We start from the raw sequence: 19,955 nt of genomic DNA, 5'->3' as shown, positions 1-19,955 counted from the left end.
ACAGCGAATCAATATACTTCTGTCTACTTGTTGACTCTGGTGGACTTGAAGCAGCATCATTAGTTTACCCTTTAAGGTGCCAAGATGCAACTAGTTACAAGAAAATGCTATTAAAAAGCAGTCCAACACAAACAAGTGCTTTTGCCATAGAAACTTTAAAATGCAATCCTGATAGTAATCTTTTAAAGAATCCAGATTTTTAAAGATTCAAACAGTATATAAATCAGCATATAAAGAATCCCACATGGCGTTGTCATGCATTCTGCCAAACACAGTAAAGATAATTTACACAGCTACTTTCATTCAAATGATTAGGATTTAGGAAAAAGTACTGCCATAAATCTGTAGTGTGTACATATATCTTACAGTGAAATTTAGACTTTATTGTGAAAACCTACTAAAATTCAAGAAAATCAGTGTTAAAAGGAATGTGTAGGTTAAAATGAATCGTATCTACAAGCAATAAAAATGACTACACATGGTACATAATTGTCAGTAAAATCCAGTGCTGCTGGAATTCACATAGATTAATTGCATGGCTGGATAATAAAACTGGAAATGTTTATGACCAAATGTTATTTGTACTTCCTCAGTATAAGATAAGGATAATGACATTTCTTGTTCTGAATCATAAACTGATCAACCTAGTTTTCCACCCACTCAGATTTCTCCCTCTTCAGGGCAGTCTCAACAGATTTAGGGCCAGACTGTGAAATTAATTGGACATACAGTCTCCAGAATGCAACCCAAAGAACAAACCACCTACACCTAATCGCTTAGGCACAAGTCTGAACCCCATTCCCTGCCAAAACACACCCAAATCGGGCCCTGTAAGCATGCACCTCCAGAGCTTGGAGCTCTTCCCTGAAGATAAATGAATGGGTTCACTTTTAAAATAGATCTAGAGGATGAATACTATATCGTCTGATAACCAATGGGGTAAAGCACTCAGAAAAGAGGGGAGGCCAAGCTCAGTGCCTTCCTTAGCCTAATGAGGATTCAATCCCCCATCTCCTACTTCTGAAGAGTGCAAGAGGCATCCTTAGGAATATAGGGACAAAAAGAGAACACTAGAAAGAATACAAACTGTTGCTTCTTCCTCCTTTAGAAGCTGTGATTTCAAAGCTAAGTGGCTATTACTGCATTTTAGAAGCGTCCCAAACCTACTTATGTACTAAGTATGCTGGAAGAACAGGTGAGTTGCATTTAGAGGAGCCAACTGCTCTCCACCTAGAGCATGGATTGGGATGGGGAAGACGAGATGGGGAATTCCTGGCTGAGCTGGGTTGGGGAAGCAGGGAAGGCTGTGGCATTTCTTGTCATCACAAAAGCACAACTGAGAAACATCACGCATGTAAAAATAAAGGAATACAACGTTAATTCCTGAGCTGATTCAACCTCCAGAGCAGATGCACACACTTCATGAAAACTTCTTAAAATGTAAACTTTAAAATTGCAGCTGTGTACGTTGGGGATAAACACCCAGAAACACTGCATGGGATAACGCTGGATGAAACAGTGTTTAGTCATCTCAGCGATAGGATGCCCCATCCTAAGCCACAGAAGGAGAAATAACAAAAATGCCAGATGATGCCACAACCTTCATCTAGTGAAGATGTTTACACAAAGAAGCATGAGAAAAAAGCATTGCAAGTGGCCTGATGAACTGGTACCTCACCTACTCCCAACTTTTCCAGACCCTCACCTACTCCCAACTTTTACACCAAACAAACATTTTCTGTTACTTTTAAGTAGTTGTAACACAAGGTTGAGTCAGATTGAACGAAAAGAAGACATACGTGAACTGTTTTTGGTATTTTTAATGGGTAACCTAGTAGGTTCCTTAGAAAAAAAAAAAAAAAAAAAAAAAAGAAGGTGAAACCTCCTTTGTTTGGAAGCTTCAAATATCTGTAACCAGAAGGTAAAACCCAACCTTTTGCAAACTGGCGTTAGGAAATATCGCCCTAAGCCTGCCGGCATCTGACTCAGGACTTGTGAATGAGGAGCGCTGCGCTCCAGTGCCGACGCTCCCGGGGAAGCCGAAAGCCCCCGGCCGGCCGGGGCACGGCTCCCCGGGGCAGCCGCAAGGCCCGGCCCGGGGCGCAGCGCCCTCCAGCCCGGCCCCGACACCGGGCACAGCGCCCAGCCCCGAGAACCTGCCCCGGCCCCGGCCCCGGCCCCGGCCCCGGCCCCCGCCGCGGCCTCCGCGCAGGGCGCCCCGGCCGGGCGCGGCGGAGCGGCGCAGCTCCGCCCCCCCGGCCCCCCGGGGCCGCCCGCCCAGGCCCGGGCGCGGCGGGGCGGGCCGGGCGCTGGGGCGGGCAGGAGGGAGGTGGCCGCGGCGGTGGAGACGGGCTCGCCCGCACCTGCTCCCTCCTCCTCCTCCTCCTCCTCCTCCTCCTCCTCCTCCTCCTCCTCCTCCTCCTCCTCCTCCTCCTCCTCGCCCATCTGGCCGCGGCTCGGCCCGTCCCCACCGCGCTCGGCAGCTGCCGCCGCAGCAACATGTTGCCCAGGGGAGCCTCGTCCATGCCGCCGCCTCCCAACCCCGCCGCCTACTTCCCGCCCCCCCGGGTCACTTTGCCCTCCGGCCTGGAGATCCTGCGCACCTACTCGGGAGCCGTCATCTTTCTGGAGATCGTGAGTGCGGGGGGTGGGCGGGCGGGCGGGCGGGCGGCCGCCGCTCTTCCCGCGCTTTTCCCTCTCCTCGGTGCCCCGCTGCCCAGCGCCCGTCTCCTTCCCGCCTAGGCGGTGGCTCCCGGGGAGGGGGGACGGGACACGGGACACACCGCCGAGCAGCAGCCTCGCGTCGCCCTGCTCCTCACCTGCCATTTTGTGAGGGGGAGAGGTGCGGGCGGTTGAGGCTGCGGCAGGAGGGAGCCCCGGGGCCGGGGTCCGGGATGGGACGCGGGACCCGTCCCCGCTCCCTCCGGCCCTGCCCGGCGTGTTTGCTCACCCCGGGCCGGGCGGCGATGGCGGCGCGTCCCCCTGCCCTGGCCCGGCGGCACCTGCAGCCCCGCGGGGGTGGGTCTCACGGGGGTTGCCGAAGCTGCCGAGGACTTTGGGCCGCGCGGAATCTCAGACCCGAAACCCCACCGGGAAGAGCCGCACTCTTCTTTCTCTGTTGTGCGTGTTACTGGTCCTGTGCAGACACCTGCAAGTATGTTTAATCTTATGTGCACGTAAAACCTCACTGGTGTACACAGAGTATACCACTAAGGCTGAATATGAGAGTCTGCAGAGCTAATTAGTAGGAGGGAAAAAAACCAAAGCAAAACAAACACAACAACACACCTTGACAAAACTCATCTGATTTTATTAATTTTTTTTTTTTTGGGGGGGGGTTAGAGCAGAATACTTCCTGGGTTCCAGTCTGTGGGATGGATCCCACCCTCCAAGCTGTAAAACTGCACCCGAGCAAAGAGCTCAGAGCACAAGTCCGGGCACTAAATCAGGCCCTGACTCAGTAGGGACAAAAGGTTAATTAGGTTGGCCAACCTATTACACATCTGACAGCCGAGCTGAGGTTGACAGGTGTAGTATGAGGTAAATGGCACAACAGTGGGCGCTGAGATGAGCAGTTTCTACGGTTGATTTCTAAATTTATTTTTAAAGTCTATGGGGTTGCACATTCAAAATACTGACATTTCATGTATCTGCTCTTGGTTTAACAGACACTTTCTGCTATCCCTTCTGGTTCCTCACTGCCCATCAATATCTGGTCTCTGAGTAACAGACTTGCACCTGCAGTCTTGTGAAACTATAAAAAGTTTGATTCGTCACAGCAGCCAAAAAGGGAACCCTAGAGAACAACCTGAAGTCTAATACATAAACCCTTGGGAGCTTTGAACTGAGTCTAGCAATACATATTTACATATAAGCTGTTGCAATGTAACACGAGAGAGGAACCAACTCATTTTATAACAGGCACCTTTTGAAAGGTATCTCTCATCCAACCTTGATTCAAAAGAAAGCTCTCTGAATCTGAAAATGTAACCTCTGACTTTGTAGTTGTAAATCTGTACAATTTAAATGGGAAAGTAGTAACTTGGTTGGAAATTGATTGTAGCTGTCACTACATAGCAGGTTGGATTATGAAGTTAAATTTTTCTCTAATAAATGATTTTCTCCAGTTATCCTTTTTTATAAAGAGACAGGAGTTGCATGGAGAAATGGTACCCTTCCTTAGGCCAAGAGTTGATTAAGCCAGGCAAGCCTTAGAGTACGTAAATTCTCCATCGGCCCATCGTAGCACAGCATCCCACCACTCATTTGCTGCAAACGGTATGCTGAAAAGGAAATTGGTGGTGCTGAATTCTTCCCCAGGTTATAATAATTCTGGAAAGCTGTAATTTTTCTAGTCATTGCAACATAATTTACAACTCACCTTATTCTGTATTCTAGTTTTTTCTTTCACTTTCTTGCTTAATGTGTTTTCTTTCAGCTTTTTATTACAAAGGCATTGAAAAACTGGATGCAGTTTCATCTGTTTTCTGTATCTTATTTGATTAGGACTACAAAACTAAACAGTATGAGATTGAATCCAAATCTGATGTACGTCCTCATCATGCTGACTTTAGTATATAGAGAGAGATTTGTACGTGTGTGTGTGTGTGAACACATTTCTTGCATTTCCCTCAAAATGCAGGTAAGGGTAAAATTTTCAGCAGCAGCACATAAGTCACCTGGGTTTGTAAATCCCATTTTCAAGACTATTTTAAGAGCTTTTAAGAATTTCAGAGTGGCTTCATCTTACTGGCACTTAGTGCCTATCGTTTCTGAGATTGGCACTTGGGCTTCCTGAGTACTTTTGAAGTGTTTCCTCTTGGTTCCTAAAAGTAATCTGAGGACGTGTTGATGTGTGATATTAGTTCTTAGGCAGAAAGGACTGAATAAAAGTTATCTCCCAGTTCATCATCTGTATTCCTTTCCTTGCAGCTGTTTGGAACGATAGTCTGGATTTTGGTAGCTTCTACCCGAGTTCCACTGCCACTGCTGCAGGGATGGGTCATGTTTGTAGCGGTGACTGCATGGTTCCTGTCCATTGTGTTCCTGTGTGTGTTCCTCTTCGGTTATGCAAATAGAATTGCTGTCAACTGGAACCAGACAGTAAGATTTTTTTCTTTATTTAAGGAGTCCATTTGTTTTATACACTGAAAATCATTTCATGAGAAGTACTTATCATAAGTCTTAATGCTTGTCCTTCTGTTTTAGTGGGAAGTTTCTCAAAACAGAGGAATTCAAAACTGGAAAAAGGGTAGGGCTACAAAGATGATGGAGGAAATACAGGACCTGTTTTATGACGGAGGGTGAAAGAACCCATCTTTTGAAACTGATTGAAGGAGTGTACTTGTCCTCTATGAGCACATGGAGTGCATGAGCAGCAGGAAGAGGACTAGTTTAACAAGGCATGACAACAAATGGGTTTAAATGTCCAGAAGTAATTGTGGACTGGAAATTGGAAAATATTTTCTGACTATTAGAGAAGTAACACCCTGTGAATAATGAGGGGATAGAAGGATACATCTGGTATTGTAAAGGAAGTGATACATTTGTGAACATGGTGTGAAGAGGTTGTCAGAGATAGCACTGACTGGACTAAAGCACCCAGGAAGTCTTCTCCAGTCTTCTGCTGACTTTTGGGGTAATTCCTTAAAGCTAGGGCAACACTGATGAGTGGTTGTTAGACCTTAGGTAGTCAAAGACAGCATAACCTGCAGTATGATATAGTTTAGCATCTTCTCAGGAGACTTAACATTTATCTTTCTTAGAGAAAGCCTGGTGAGACTACCAGTATCATACTCTGCTCAGCTTTTTTTCATTGTGAAGGCAAGACTCGATTCTTGCTGTAACAGATTGTTATGGCTTGTGCCAGTGGTTCTCACAGACTGTACCTTCCTATTAAAAAAAGGAAGCTGTTGGCTCCAGTTTTTACCAACCACATGGTACCTCAGGTTATTGCCTGCTAATTTATGTACTCCTTTGTTGTCATTAACTGTTTTATACTTTGAGATTTTAGTGCTCAAGTAGCTGAGCACAAGATGGTATCACTCTTTCTTATGTTACTGGAAGTGAATAATAAGAGGTGGCAAAACTATGACCAGAACGGCAATTTCCAAAAAAATCTTCCAAAAGGACCAGAACTTCTAAAATATTAAAGTATGGCTGTTTGTAACTACTGATCACTTTCACCTTCCTCCCATGCAGCTTAGTTTTCCTATTGCCACTTTTCTTGATCATAGCTGGAATTGTGTGCTTCTGTATCAACATCTGTGGTTATTTATCTGTTCAAGTTATTCATGGACAGTCCCTTAAAGCAAATCATAGACCTTCATGAGTTTGGGGCTCTATCTGATAACTTCAAAGCCCATCAGTGGTAACAGACTGGATTCTTTGAAAAAAAACTTAAGCACTTTGATAGTGAGTACGCATACATACAGTGTCAGCTTTCCAGCACAATACAGGCAGTAATTAGGCTAATAATGAGTTAGAATTACAGAGACCTTTGCAGGGATTTATGCTGCGACATCCTCACAAGTTATGATGCAACAAAGCCCTTGAGCATGTGCATAACTTAAGTAAATTAATAGTGTCCTGGGTTTCATTGAAACTGTTTGCCAATTTACAATCATGCATCTATTTAAGAGTTGCTGGGTGAGGGCATAGCCTTTTGTAGATTGAAAATGCTATACAGATGTTCATCTTATAATGATTGTGTGTCTTACACATTGGCTACTCGATGCTGGCAGTGATTTGTTGTACTGTTAATTTTGTCTGCTTCTATATGATAAATTACTGAAAAACTTTCTGTGGCAGGAAGTAGCTACATGACTTGTGTAAAACCTGCATATGTGGGACTCTAACTTAATCTAAAAAGCCATGATAACTAAGTCAACATCATAAATAAATGCAGATTGAATCATTTTATCTCTAACATGGTAGCTGAAATCCAGCCCCTTCCAGCTGTCAACAAAAATAACACTAGGTAGATCACTTGACCACTATTTTCAGGTACTCAGATGTTCTGTAACTTGTTGGCACTAAATGCTTTAGCAGCACATCACAAGGAGTTTTTTATCTTCTGTTGCAAATAAATAATTACTAGAAACACTGAAACTACTTTTATTACCATAAAATAAAACGGTATACCTGTTTGGTGTAGGTTGGCATGTATTTAGACAAATACGTGGGTTTTGCTATTTCATAATTTAAATTTACAGTAGAACTCAGAAGCTACAGGTCATTAGATTAGGTCAAAAATAGGAAGAGTCATGACTTAATTATATTGGAGTACTATAGCTTCATGTAGAGATTCATGAACAAACGTGGTTTAAGACTCCAGGAGTTTAAATGTAAGTTTGAAAAATAGTGTGGGATTCTGACAGCCCTGCATTTAGTAACACCTTATGTCATAAGTAGCTCCATTGATACTAATACTTAAAAAGAGTGAAAATATGGGGAAAAAATATGGACCTTATGGAGGTATAGCTCTCTTTACATCACTGTATTAAACCAGATGGTATGACAAATACTGTCCTTTACAGCCTGACTCACAACACACTCATTTACAAAATTAGATGTGAACTAACATATCATGCAGATCTGGTAGTGTTTTACATACACTTTGTATGAGGTTTCAATGATTATACAAGTGTGGAGGCAAGGGAGAGTTAGGTGCCATGCTAACAATTACTAAAAACCCTCCCTCCTGAGATCTTGGGGCTTTTGGTTACAGAAACCATATCCATACAAACGTGAAACCTTACCGATGCTACATAGCTTCACTGTAATTGCTGCTAGGAGAAGGAAATTAGAGGGTTTGGCAGGAGAATGAAGGAAGTGAACGAGTTTGTCTTCTGAAAATACCTCTCCTGTATGCAGTCAGCACTGTCTTTCTCATGGAGCTATTTGTGCTCCTTTACGAGCAACGGTGCCAACAGTTTAGGGCTGGTAACACTGACATAGTTGCATGTTAGGTTTTTAGCAGCCCAAGAATAATGGATGTCCTTGATTACCCATGGGTTTACGCAGACCTTTCAAGTTGCTGGAATCCTGCGCTATGAAATGGGTCTGTCAGGCCATGATCTGGGGTCCAGTATTTGTCACGCAGTGAACACACGCCCGCACCCAGCCTGGCATGGTGCGTGTAGGCAGTAGCATGAAAGATGGGCGAGTCTGTCTGCCAGCTCAAGTGAGTGGGAGAAGCCACAACAGTGTCTGGTGGGAAGAAGTACCTCCCCCAGCTGCAGCTCCATGGTCTCATGCTGGAGTAGGTCCCTACTATTTTTTTATTATGAGCTATCCATGTTACAGAAGAGTTGGAGACTGAGGGAATGTCTCTTATGCCCAAAGCTTGACATCTGGCAAGCCTAGCACATAAAGGCTGTCCAGCTAGGTCGCCCTCTGCCCCCTTAGCTGCTCAGTTCTGTTGTGTCAGTGGAGCCTTCCTGGTGATACTTGAAGAGGAAGTAATTGTTTTTAAAAAACGAAAGAAAAAAAAAAAACACAGGTAGGGTAGAAAACCAGAAGTTGGAAATTACTGGAGCTGTTTTGCCAAAACTTGTATTCCCAGTAATTAGCAGTCATTAAGAAAAGCAGTACACTCTATGACCTAACCTCAAATGATCAAGTGATTCTTAATTAAGAGAAAATTATTACATGATCTAAGTGGAATTGGAAGCTGTAGTAACAGCTTATATTGTAACTTATCAGAACTGTCTAAGGTGTGATGTAAGTAGCTTTAGCTGCTATCAAGTGTGGAACAACTGAGGAATTTGAAAAGAAAAGTCTTTCAATAAAAAGCAAATCTCAGATCTACAAAGAAACAATTCTCTAAACAGGGAAATACAGCACGTTCTCACTTTGGTATCAGTCAGTAGGTAAGGCTGTTGCATAGTAATTTCTGGTGCATATGCGTGCTGTCTGCTGTTGTGATGGACTCACACATGTACCCTGGCTTCTCACTCTTGGCATACTGGTAGTCCACTGCACTCAAATTAATTAAAATTGCATAAAGAATTAATTAGTGCTGGAGATAGACTATATAACGTGGATATCGTCAAAAAAGCATACAGGTGTACAGTTTTAAAACTTGTGCCTATGGCTTTTGCAGACCTGCACAGGTGTAGGCACAAAGCGTATGTTGTGCTATGACTCAGGAACTGAGTGCAGTGCAGACATCTGCTTTGCAGACTCAACAACAGAAGGAGATGTTGGAAAAATATTTTAGACATTTTAAAACTATACTGGATCATGTCTTGGATCTTGCTGTGTGGAACACTGAAATACATCCTGCAAAGAGATTTAGGCACCAGAGCTGCTTTTTCCTGTGCCCCTGTAATAGAATCCAGAAATTAAAGTGAGATGTTTAAACCTTGTGTTTAGCTAGCATTTACCGCAGAAGAGGGAATCACCTAGAGAAGGCCAGGGGAGAAGCATATTTAAAGTAAATCCTAACTCCTGTTCTCTCAGGCATTTTATTCTACAGTATCATGTAGTACTTCCAGATTACTTTGTTTTGGATAGAACCAAGACAGAGCTGAGAAAATGCCTCAGTTGGACTCTGTATCAGGAAGTAAACTTCAGCTGTGTCAAGGCTGAGGTGTGTCAGGGCATTTACAGAAGCAAAATTTAAGCGTGGAGGGGGACTTCTGGAACTTGGGTTATAGCTGAGAAGGGATTTGGGGGACTGCAAGCTTGTATTGTTACCGCTTAAATTGTGATAAAGTTGGCCTGTGTGCCCCTTTTTTATCTAAGCTCTATGAAGGGTGGGTTCCGTAAGCTGTAGTAGCTTTAAAGTGATCTGAAAATTCAGCATATGTACATATAGATGAGCACGTGGCTATTAATTTGAAAGAATGTAGGGTTTGGGAAGAGGGAGAGTTGTCCTTTATCACTAATTATGACAGTGAGTTGCTTATGATTGCACACAGTTGTGAAAACATGTCCAGATTAAGCTCTCAGTCAGATTTAACCCTGATTATCTAAATTTATTGTTATCAGTGCTCATTTCATGTTTCAGTGTTGGGTTTCATTTGTACTGAGACTAGAGGAATTAGGTATGTATTGCAGCCCAGACTGATTCTGTTATTTGCTTTTCAGGATTTTCTTTTCCATGGGGCTACTTTTGTCTTTTACTTTGGAGCTTTTCTACTGCAAGCAGCAACTACGTCTCTGCATCACTTTCCCCGCAAATTCAATTCCACCACACAAGAGAAGATTCTAGCTGATCATGAATATAACATAAGCATAGCAGCCTCGGTATGTGTTTCATATATTTGTAGCTGGGGAACAGAAATTTGTTGCAAGCTCTTGTAGCCAACCATTCAACTTGGGAACTTAACAGCAAGCTGGAATAGAAAGGGGAGCTGTGAGAGAAAGGATTGTCTTTGAGAACAGCAAATCTTGTCTAATAGTGACGTGCAAAAAATATTGGAGTGAGCTAATGCTAATGTGATAGGTGCTCAGTTGCTACTCTTTGCTATGTTTTAAATATATGATCACTACAGCTTGTAATTTTTAGAGGAGATATTTTGTGAAAGCAATGTTGGTTATTAGAATAGAATGAAAAGATGAGAAGTGAGCCTTCATCAGAGCATCAGGTGTGAATTTCATGTCAGTGTTCAAAACTTCCATTTGCTTTTTTATACCATTTAGATAGTCCTGAACATGTGTCCTGGGTTGAGTCCATGACAAAAAAGCCTTGGACTAGCTCCTTGTGAAGCTCCAGAAATGTACTTAGTACATCAGTCATAAAAGGTATTTGTAAGAGCCATGCTGTCTCTTATGGCAAGGATTAGAGTGCTTTTGTTGACAGCCCAAGCTCAGACTGCACATTTCTCACTGTAGTTGCATCATCACCAAATCACTGTATCTGGTGATGTGGGTGTGTGTAGCTGAGTCAGAAAATATACCAGGCTCTAGCTTTCTCTCTGGCTGGACTCCTGAAGGAGGAGTAGAGGTGTGCCAGTTGGCTTAATTTGAAGAACTAAAACTACTGCTTTTATTTTTTTTGTACCATTCAGAGGGTCTTGCATACCTCAAGGAACTGTATATATTTATAAAGCTTCTAAAACCCTCTGTAGGTATCTGTTGTCCTTAAAACTAAACACACCGTAAATTTTGCACAGTAAATGCCTTCAGTTTATCTTAAGATAAAAACATATCATAGAATCAGAGGATTGTTTGGGTTGGAAGGGGCCATAAAGATGATCTAGTTCCAGCCCCCCTGCCATGAGCAGGGACACCTTCCACCAGACCAGGTTGCTCAAAGCCCCGTCCAACCTGGCCTTGAACCCTTCCAGGGAGGGGGCAGCCACAGCTGCTCTGGGCATGATGAACATAAGGTGTAAGGTTCACATTCTCTCAGCAAGAGGACAATAAAAAGGAAAGGCCTCTTGCTTTGGCAAGCCAGTCTCTGAAGGGGCAAGGTGGGTATGTCAGTCTCCCAAGTCCAGAGTACCTCACCATTACCCACTTGCCAGTAGCCCACTCGAGCACATCTGATCCCTGCATGGCCATATGGCCGTTGTGGTTTAACCCTGGCTGGCAACTAAGCACCGCACAGCCACTGCCTCACTCCTCCCCCGTGCCCTCAGCCAGCTGCCCCCAGTTTATATACTGGGCATGATGTCATGGTATGGAATACTCCTTTGGCTCGTTGGAGTCAGCTGCCCAGGCTCTGTCTCCTCTCAGCTTATTGTGTGCCCCCAGCCTCTGCTGGCAGGGCAGCATGAGTAGCTGGTAAGTCCTTGACAGTATAAATGCTGCTCAGCACCAACTGAAACATCAGTGTGTTATCAACATTATTCTCATCCTAAATCTAAAACACAGCACTACACCAGCTACTAGGAAGAAAATTAACTTTATTTCTGCTGAAACCAGAACAATACCACAAGGACAGAAGTGGTGTCTCATAGCTGTGCCTGAACTAAGGGCTTTATACTAAGCAAGTATCTCAAATTCTACCCTTAAGTGTAACTCTTCAATCCCTGTTCAATGTGTTCAGATCCCACTGAATATATGGTCACTTCAGTCATTTTATCTGACAGCATGGTACTGGGAACTCCAGGAGCCCCCTTCCCCCTTCCTTACTGTTTTTCCAAGGGAGAATTCAGTTATTCAAGCCCCTCAAATCCCTGTCAAGATAAGGGAGGAGGAGACTTTTGTAACTTGCCTCAGTATTTTTAATTAAGAGAAGCTGGGAAATGGTGAATCAGGTAACTGTAGTATTTAGTGTCTTTGCATTTTTTTTCCAAAAGTATATAATTAGAAAGTCAGGATATACAGAACACAAGAATTGTAATCCTTTGAAACGTTTCATTAAAACAGTCCTGTGATGTACAATGAAAAAAAAAAAAAAGTTGCTAACATTTTGCCTTTTAAAATTACTTTTGTATACTGTGATTAAAAATAGGTATATTCATTTTATATGGGTGGTAGTTCTACAGTAGTTCTAGCATACGTTCAAAACTTTGTCAAATTAGCATGTATATGGAAGGCAAGTGTTAGGTTGTTATGACATGATTGAATTCATATGTTCTAAGAGACAGAATCCATCATTAGCACTGGACAAGATGAGAAGGTTTTTTTCAGCAATTCAGTTTCTCATTTCTTCCTTCTGGTTTACATTATATATTCAAGTTTGCTGTGGCATGACTTCAGTTCAAATCTGTTCAGTTCAGTTCTTCAGCAATAGTAACTTCCCGGCATTTCTCAGGAAGGTGTTCTAATGGTTGGTTATCTGGTCAAGGAGGCCAGATTTGAAGCTGTTTCTCTATTTCTGCAAGTAAAATGAGTTCTGCTGTTTAGAGGGATGCCATCTTAGTTGTTTGCTGGTAAAGGCATCAACTGGAAACAAATCTGAGATTAATATTTGATCAGTCTAGATAAGAGAAAACTGAAACACACAGCATACATACACATGATTACTTTGTACCATAACTCATGCAGACATTCTGTTTCATATTCTATTTCAAAAAGTCTTCTGAAGCAAGCAAGTCAGTTAAAAGCAATAACATGAAGTTACAACAGAGAGGTTCATGAGAACTTCAGAGGATCCCCAACCTATCTTTACCTTAGGCATTTTGGTTGGGGAAGATGACTTTTAAATTATTTGTGTTCCTGTATTAATTTAGAATAGAAACAAAATGCAGAACAATATAATGTGTGATTCACTTTTTTCTTTTTTCTTCTTTTTTTCCCCTGCTTCTTTAGATTTTTGCCTTTGCAACAGCTGTTTGTTATGGTTGCAGCACAGCGTTGGCATTAAGGAGATGGAGGCTATAGCAGTTGAAGAAAAGTTAATGCCTGAGTATTCCACTTCAGATCAAATCAAGTGCTACTTGTCTGTTTTACTGTAATCTAATTCCAAGAAGACTTTTTTTTGCTTAAAATCAGTTTTAAAGTACTGAAATGCAAATAACCCCTAATCAGAATTTCCTTAACAGAAAACAAGTTTCCATCTCTTCCCTTTCTAATTTTTACTTTTATTGTGTACTCTTTAGAAGCATACTCATTGTATGGTATTACAGAGTTCAGGGATAAACAGATGTGTCATTAGCAGATAACAGAATTCTAGTGCTAAATCAGAAGAGGAAGAAAATGGAAACTAAACCAACATGTTAACTGCATAGGCAGCTAAAAAGCTCCCTCCTTGTTAAATCCTGTGATTGAGCCTTCAGTGTTTTGCAGCGTTACAGTGCATTCCATGCAGGTAGAGCCTTGAGGGTCCTTGTGGAGTCATGGGTTTTCTGTGTGCTGCTCCTCATATGATCAGATCCCAAGCTGACTTTGTGATACCAACTTAGTATATATATTATTAACTTCGATGTACAAAGAAAATATTTTAAATATCCATCCCGTGAAATCTTTTGATACTCTTTTATAGCCATATCCAGCTATGGTCATCTGATCCTTAAAGCTTACTGTATTCCTTAGTAGATGGAAACTGCTTGGGACTGTCAGTCAGTAGTTCATTAGTTTTAGGAATTTAGTTTAATCAGATCTATTTATACTACAAAACAAAACAGTGCATTTATGTTGTGTGTGTATATACATGGTATATTTTTGTTTAACAGGAATATTTGCACTGTTTTACTTTGTTGGAGTACAGCTTTGTTTTGTTACTTCAAGTGCTGCATTTGTTACTTATGTGAGTCAATATCATTTGAATGGAATGTTACCAAATGGTGAATAATGTCTGACCTCAATTCTTGCAGTGTATTATTTGCTGCATTCTAAATCTGCAGTGTTGTAAAGGTGTTTTTATTTGGACAGATGCCTATGCAACATCTTACTGAAAGCAGTGGAATGCAAAGCAGTCCACCCACTATGGAGTTTGCTTTTGGCACGGAGTTTAATTGAGCTTCTCTTGAATATCCCTGTTGTATAATGACATGCAATATTATATACAGAAAATTAATTTAACAAAGCTAAACAATAGCATTGCATTCTGCTCCCTAACACTCATGCCATTTTGCAGATGGTGAAACTTTTTTTTTTTATAATACTAGTAAATAATTTTTGCTCTTGTGAATAGTGCCAAATTGGTAACCTGGGAGAATAAAGGCTACCTGTCATTCGTAAAAGAGCTTGCTCACCACATCTTGCTAGTGCACCTGAATATTCTACAGAGACCAGTAGTGGTTGGGTAAGGGAAGACAGGACTTTCTTCATTCCCAGGCCTACTCATTCTCCTTGAGCCAACAAGGGTGTCTGCTATGAAGGTTAGTTTATCAAACTTGTCAGGTACAAGGATCTCTGAGAGCCAGACACCCTCAGTAGTGCCCTGCAGTCCCTACTGGCCCAGGACAGGTTCTTATGGATGACATAGCAGTGAGTGGCAGCCCTTCTGACTACTGGAACCATTTGGTCGTCCTGAATTGCTGCAATGGGATGTTTTCATATATCTTGTTTTCTGAAATTTTTATCTTCCAAAGATTTTGTACTCTGGCTGATTTTATTTTTTTTTTTTCTAATTCTCTACTTGCATTGAAACTTGTTTTGTGAACATTTTATCTAGAGCCGTATACTTTTAAAAATACTTCATATTGTATAAAATACATTTACACTGGAGTATATGGATGAAAGTATGTACCAGACTTATGCTAGGCAGCATTAAAGTTACTTATATTTATGGCAGTAGCCTGGTTCTTAATTCTGTCTTTGGAAAGTATCAAAAAACTGTCTTGCAATTTGACTGAGCTGACGCTATGCATATAAACTTAGGGCTAAGATTTCTTGAGAAGGCACATTTACATTGGTGCAAGTTTTGTACAGCAGCTTGCCACATGACACAGCCTCAGTATTAGTGAGAAGAGTAAAGTCAGCTACAATACTGTAAATGGACCCTGACCTTTGGTGTGACTTCTCCTTCGTCCTGCAACCTGGATGTGCACTGCACACCACAGGCTGTGTGCCACAGTTGCAGTCTCTGCAGCCAGCTGGCATGATGGGGAAACATCTTAACTTTTTGCCTATTTAAACCTACAGAGTATGAATCCCACCCATGGTGTCAATTAAAAAGCTGTCCGAGTTTAGCTGGCATTTGCATTTAACCTCTGAGTTCAAACCCAAGATGTAAAGATCATGATTGGTGTGTGTTATTCAAGTCTGTTAAGCTACTTGTAGGAGTTGAGATAGCAGAGTGTGATTAGCGTAGCATGGAAACTGTTTGTATAGTGAGGAAAGGCTGAACTTTCCCTCTTAAGTACCAAAGACAAACAAAGGGCAGAGAAGAGATAAAGGTAAAAACTACAGTAACGAAGAACAGCTTTCATAGCTAAAAACGAGTAAAAGAATTGAAATTTTCTGTTGGTATGAAAGGATTTTTTCTGCACTTTGAGGAAGATCTAAGGAAGGACATACCAGAGCAAGCAGTTACATTCTTGCAAAAACAAAACAAACAAACAAACAAACAAACAAACAAACAAAAAAACAACAAAAAAAACCCCTGGTAGTTCATTCTGTATTATTTCATACTGGGAGCTAAAAAGATAGGTGTGACTCAGAAATGGTATGTGCATGCTGGGATGTCTGTATGCAAATAGCGATATGGGAACAACACATAATCCTTGTGATAGGTATTATAGGTGATATATGCAAGCTGGTTCTAATAAATCTCACTCTTCCCCATACAAAAATTCCCCCGAGCCTATGACCTTGGAGAACACAAGCTTAGACCTCTTGGAAGAATGGAAGGAATAGGGGAGGACATAGGGAGGTAATTTAACTCCATGAATTTAAGGTGAAAGGAATGAGACCACAGATACCAAATGGTGTTTTCATCAAACATCTCTCTTTGATGTGAAGCTGCAGTGCAGGAATAAGATCCCATGCAGGTCCCTAGTCTTAGAAAGTATTTCATGGTATTTTGGGTACCACTGTGTAGTAGCTGCTGGTAAATAAGCTCTCTTAGAGGAGACTTTCCTTCAAAGGGTGCAGAGAGAAGTAAGAGTTTGTTGCTTATTTCTGAAGAGAAATGAAAGTGCACATTTTAGAAATCTAAAACTTTGTTAGAACTTGCTCAAAAAGTATGCACAAGCGTTTCACAGAAGTCCTGACTCCGCTTCTGTCTCACTGAATGCCTGGAATTAACCCAAAGTGATTATTGATATGTACAGGATTGGCTTATTCAGATTCTCATAATTTCTCTGGCTGTGTAGATTAGTTCTAACTCTTGGTGTGAGTAAAGTTATGCTGCTGTAAAATGCTGCCTTAAATGCAGCTGTAAAACACAGCTGTGAAAGGTGAGAGAGGCAGAACCAGTGATAACGCAAATCTGTGCCCTTCATAGAAAGTTAAAGAAAAAGCACTGGAAAATCACTAGACCAGTGTCCTCTTTCTGTTTAGTTTCCAAACCCAGATAATGCTGACTCCTGTTGCACTTTGTGTAATCACTGTATTTTTTAATTTGCTTTATAACTTTAAAAAATGTTGATATTCATCATTTTGCCATCTACATATGAAAAAATAAGAGAGCTTAAAACTCTGATAGGTTATTTGTTCCAGTTCTATCTATATACTGTGAAACTGGTCTCTGAGCACTAGTGTCCTGATGGATTTCACGCTCCAGTGCCAGGCTGTCCAGCTGCACAGAAAGGTCTTGTCTGTGGATAATGGTGAACCACGAGTTCTCAAACTGAGATGCAAATAGGACATTTCTCTTCGATCTTTCAAAAAGAAAAACTTGAAAGTGAGAGCATGTTGTATTTCTTTGTTAGCTGTATTTTGTACAATTGGTCAGGACACATTGGTCTTTGTTGAGACACAAAAAAACATCCAAAGAAAAAGCAGATCTGATGTATTAAAATCAGTAAACAGCAATGGAAAGTATTTAATTTATTTTTTTTTTTTTTTAGAAGTTGAGTTCAGCATGACTGTTCCCTTTCTCCTGCTGGATTAAGTTTCTTTTGGTCCATGACGGTGCTTATCTAAACCCCTCCTTCTAACCTGAGCAGCTCAGAATTTACTGTATATATCCTCAAGGTGCTCCTGGAAAGAGGAGAAGTTCTATTCTCACTTCACAGGTGGGAAACTCAGACACCAACTTGTTTGCCAAAGGCCTCGCATGGGAATTCTGTGGTGGAGCAGGAAAAGGAAACCTGTTTTTTCGCGTGAGAGGTCAGTGCCCTGCCCAGCAGCCCCCACTGGTGCCTGCTGTGGGCAGGAAGGAAGCAGTATAGCGTGGGTTGTGTATGACCTGTCCCACTTCAGTCTCTGTCATGGTGGTACTACTCTGGCAATTAGTTGCACGGGGTTAAGAGGTAGAATGACTGTTTGTGAAGGATCATGAGTCAAAGGGAGGTTTAACATACCAAACTGACATTCCTAGATCAAACATCATAGTTTCTGGGTGTTCTGACCTTAAATTTTCATTATCCAATCGTAAATAGGCTACATAGAGTTCCTGTTTGAGGTGTTGATTTACCTCCTGCATCTTAAGAGAGGAAGCAGGTCCTCAGGAATGTGCAGGTTTCAGCTGCTTCCTCCTATACAACATGTTTGAGCCCTAAATTCTTGGCGTTAGCAAAATATTACCTGCCTTAAGCCTGCCAGGACACAGCACCTTTCAGTTCAGAAACCTGAGCTGAGTTTTGGCAACTAACTTGTCAAGCTACCTGTCAAGGGAACACAATGATCAAGTCAGATTATGTCTAGGTGTGGTTTTAACACCTTTCTTGCTGTGGGATTACTGCAAATATCTATGAGGATTCTGGAGACTGTGGACAAAATATTCATAGACTTACGTCCAGCACATCCAGTCTCAGACCTCTTGTGCCTGGGTCCAGAGAAGCTCTTGTGCAAGGACTGAGCCCTGTGGATCCATACATGATTGCAGCATTACTTGTAATTTTAAAAGAATTACTGGAGATTTTAATCCCATCCAAGCAGTTTTTCCTGGTCATCTCAGCAAGGGGTGGCCTGTGTCACTGGACCAGTGGTGTGGCACAATGAACAGCAGATCAGAACAAGCCCAGAACATTTTCTTGCAGGGAGAAGGATCCTTCTGCACTCCTCTTGCTGCAGAGCCAGGACCTCACACAGCCCCGTTCCCTGTACAAAGGTGCTGGGGCTTCCTACTGATCTGATTACAGGCTTGGGCAGTTCTACTCACAGTGCCCATGAATGACTGGCTTTTAATATTACTTTGTTACAGGTGGTGTTTTAGGTTCAGTAAGCTTTACGAGGCAAATTAATGAGGCAAAAAGTGTTTTGTTTCTATAAACACTTTGCTGCCTCTTTTTTGTCCCACACAAGGACCATAGCCGTTTTTCTTTGTGATGACTTTTCAAGCGGAAAACATAATTTAGCATAAATTAGTAATGTAATTAACGATAGCATGGTTCTTACCATTCCCAAATTGCATGACCTGGAAGTATTTCCAGACTCCTGAGCCCAGGTGAACACCCCAACTAGATCTCAGCTCTATGTCACACTAAGACCTAAACAAGCATCTTCTCTTCTCCCTGTCCCTTCCCTGTTTTTGGAAAGAAAGCAGGGAGCTGCAGCATGATCTGGACAGGCTGGACAACCCAGAAACCAATGTGGTGTATTGGGCCATGATTCACTGCTCAGTAGCACTAAAGGGCGCAGATGGACTCAGGATGATTCCACCAAGATAACATACAAAGTTATGCCAAGTGGGGAAATGCAGTGGGAGGCCTACTGATGTGAAAAGGAGATTAAGACTTTAGTACTTGGCTACACGTGTCCCCTGTATAAAATCTGGCATTGAACCCAGCACTTAACTCCTTAGTATGCCTGTATTTCAGACTGTAAATACCTTGGCCTGGGATCTGAAGCCCTGGGGAACCTGTAGGGCCAGCTTAGAGCCTTGGGCTGTTGGAATAAGAGGCAAGGTGAGTCATCACCAGATGCTTTAACCCAAAATTCAGGAGCAGAGGAGAAGGGGAAATGTTCTCCACTTCCCATCTTGGTACCAGCTCTGAGAGTTGGAAGAAGGGCAGGAGTAGTTATCCTCTTCCTCTCCATTCCCTGACTCCAATCACCGTGGGCCCTGGGTGAGCTGGGGGACAGAAAGGAGGAGGAATTGGACAGAGATCATCTGAGTTCTAAGACATGCCTGACCTACCCACAGCAGTGACAGCAAGTCCAAGATTCAGTCCCTGACCTACAATAAAAAATAAATATATCCAATAAGGAAATTGTCAAACAAGAAGCCTGAGTCTTAGCTGGAGCAAATGTTCTCTGAAAAAGACAGAGCTACCTCAGAGAGAAATTCCATGATGAACAAGAAGCCAAATTTTTCTTTTAGTTATATAAATGCAACTTCTTTTGAGGTCCAGTCGCCAGCAAGGAATTTCACTAATGGAAGTGAGAACAGAATTTTCCCTCAGCACTAAATAGAGCTGACCTTTGAAACAAATGGTATTACAAATTCCTTGGCCTTGTGTCATTTGCTTTTTCTCTTAAGGATCCTGCTGCTGGGATAAGTTACT

At 42.1% G+C, this 19,955-nt stretch overlaps 1 protein-coding gene across 1 annotated transcript; it reads left to right on the top strand.

Annotated features, from left to right (window-relative positions):
- Positions 1–2,414: 2,414 nt before the first annotated feature.
- On the top strand, positions 2,415–15,135 carry MAL2 (mal, T cell differentiation protein 2). The gene is made up of 4 exons (XM_032999674.2): positions 2,415–2,634; positions 4,933–5,103; positions 10,096–10,254; positions 13,210–15,135. Exons 1-4 carry the CDS (start codon positions 2,500–2,502, stop codon positions 13,279–13,281), a joined length of 537 nt encoding a protein of 178 aa, XP_032855565.2. The 5' UTR covers positions 2,415–2,499; the 3' UTR covers positions 13,282–15,135.
- The last annotated feature ends 4,820 nt before the right edge of the window (positions 15,136–19,955 follow it).

Source organism: Tyto alba, unplaced genomic scaffold (genome assembly GCF_018691265.1).
Source record: "Tyto alba isolate M040663 unplaced genomic scaffold, T.alba_DEE_v4.0 Super-Scaffold_9, whole genome shotgun sequence".
NCBI classification, from domain to species: domain Eukaryota; kingdom Metazoa; phylum Chordata; class Aves; order Strigiformes; family Tytonidae; genus Tyto; species Tyto alba.
The sequence above is the reverse complement of the archived record's forward strand: the minus strand, read 5'-3'. Positions and strand labels throughout refer to the sequence as shown.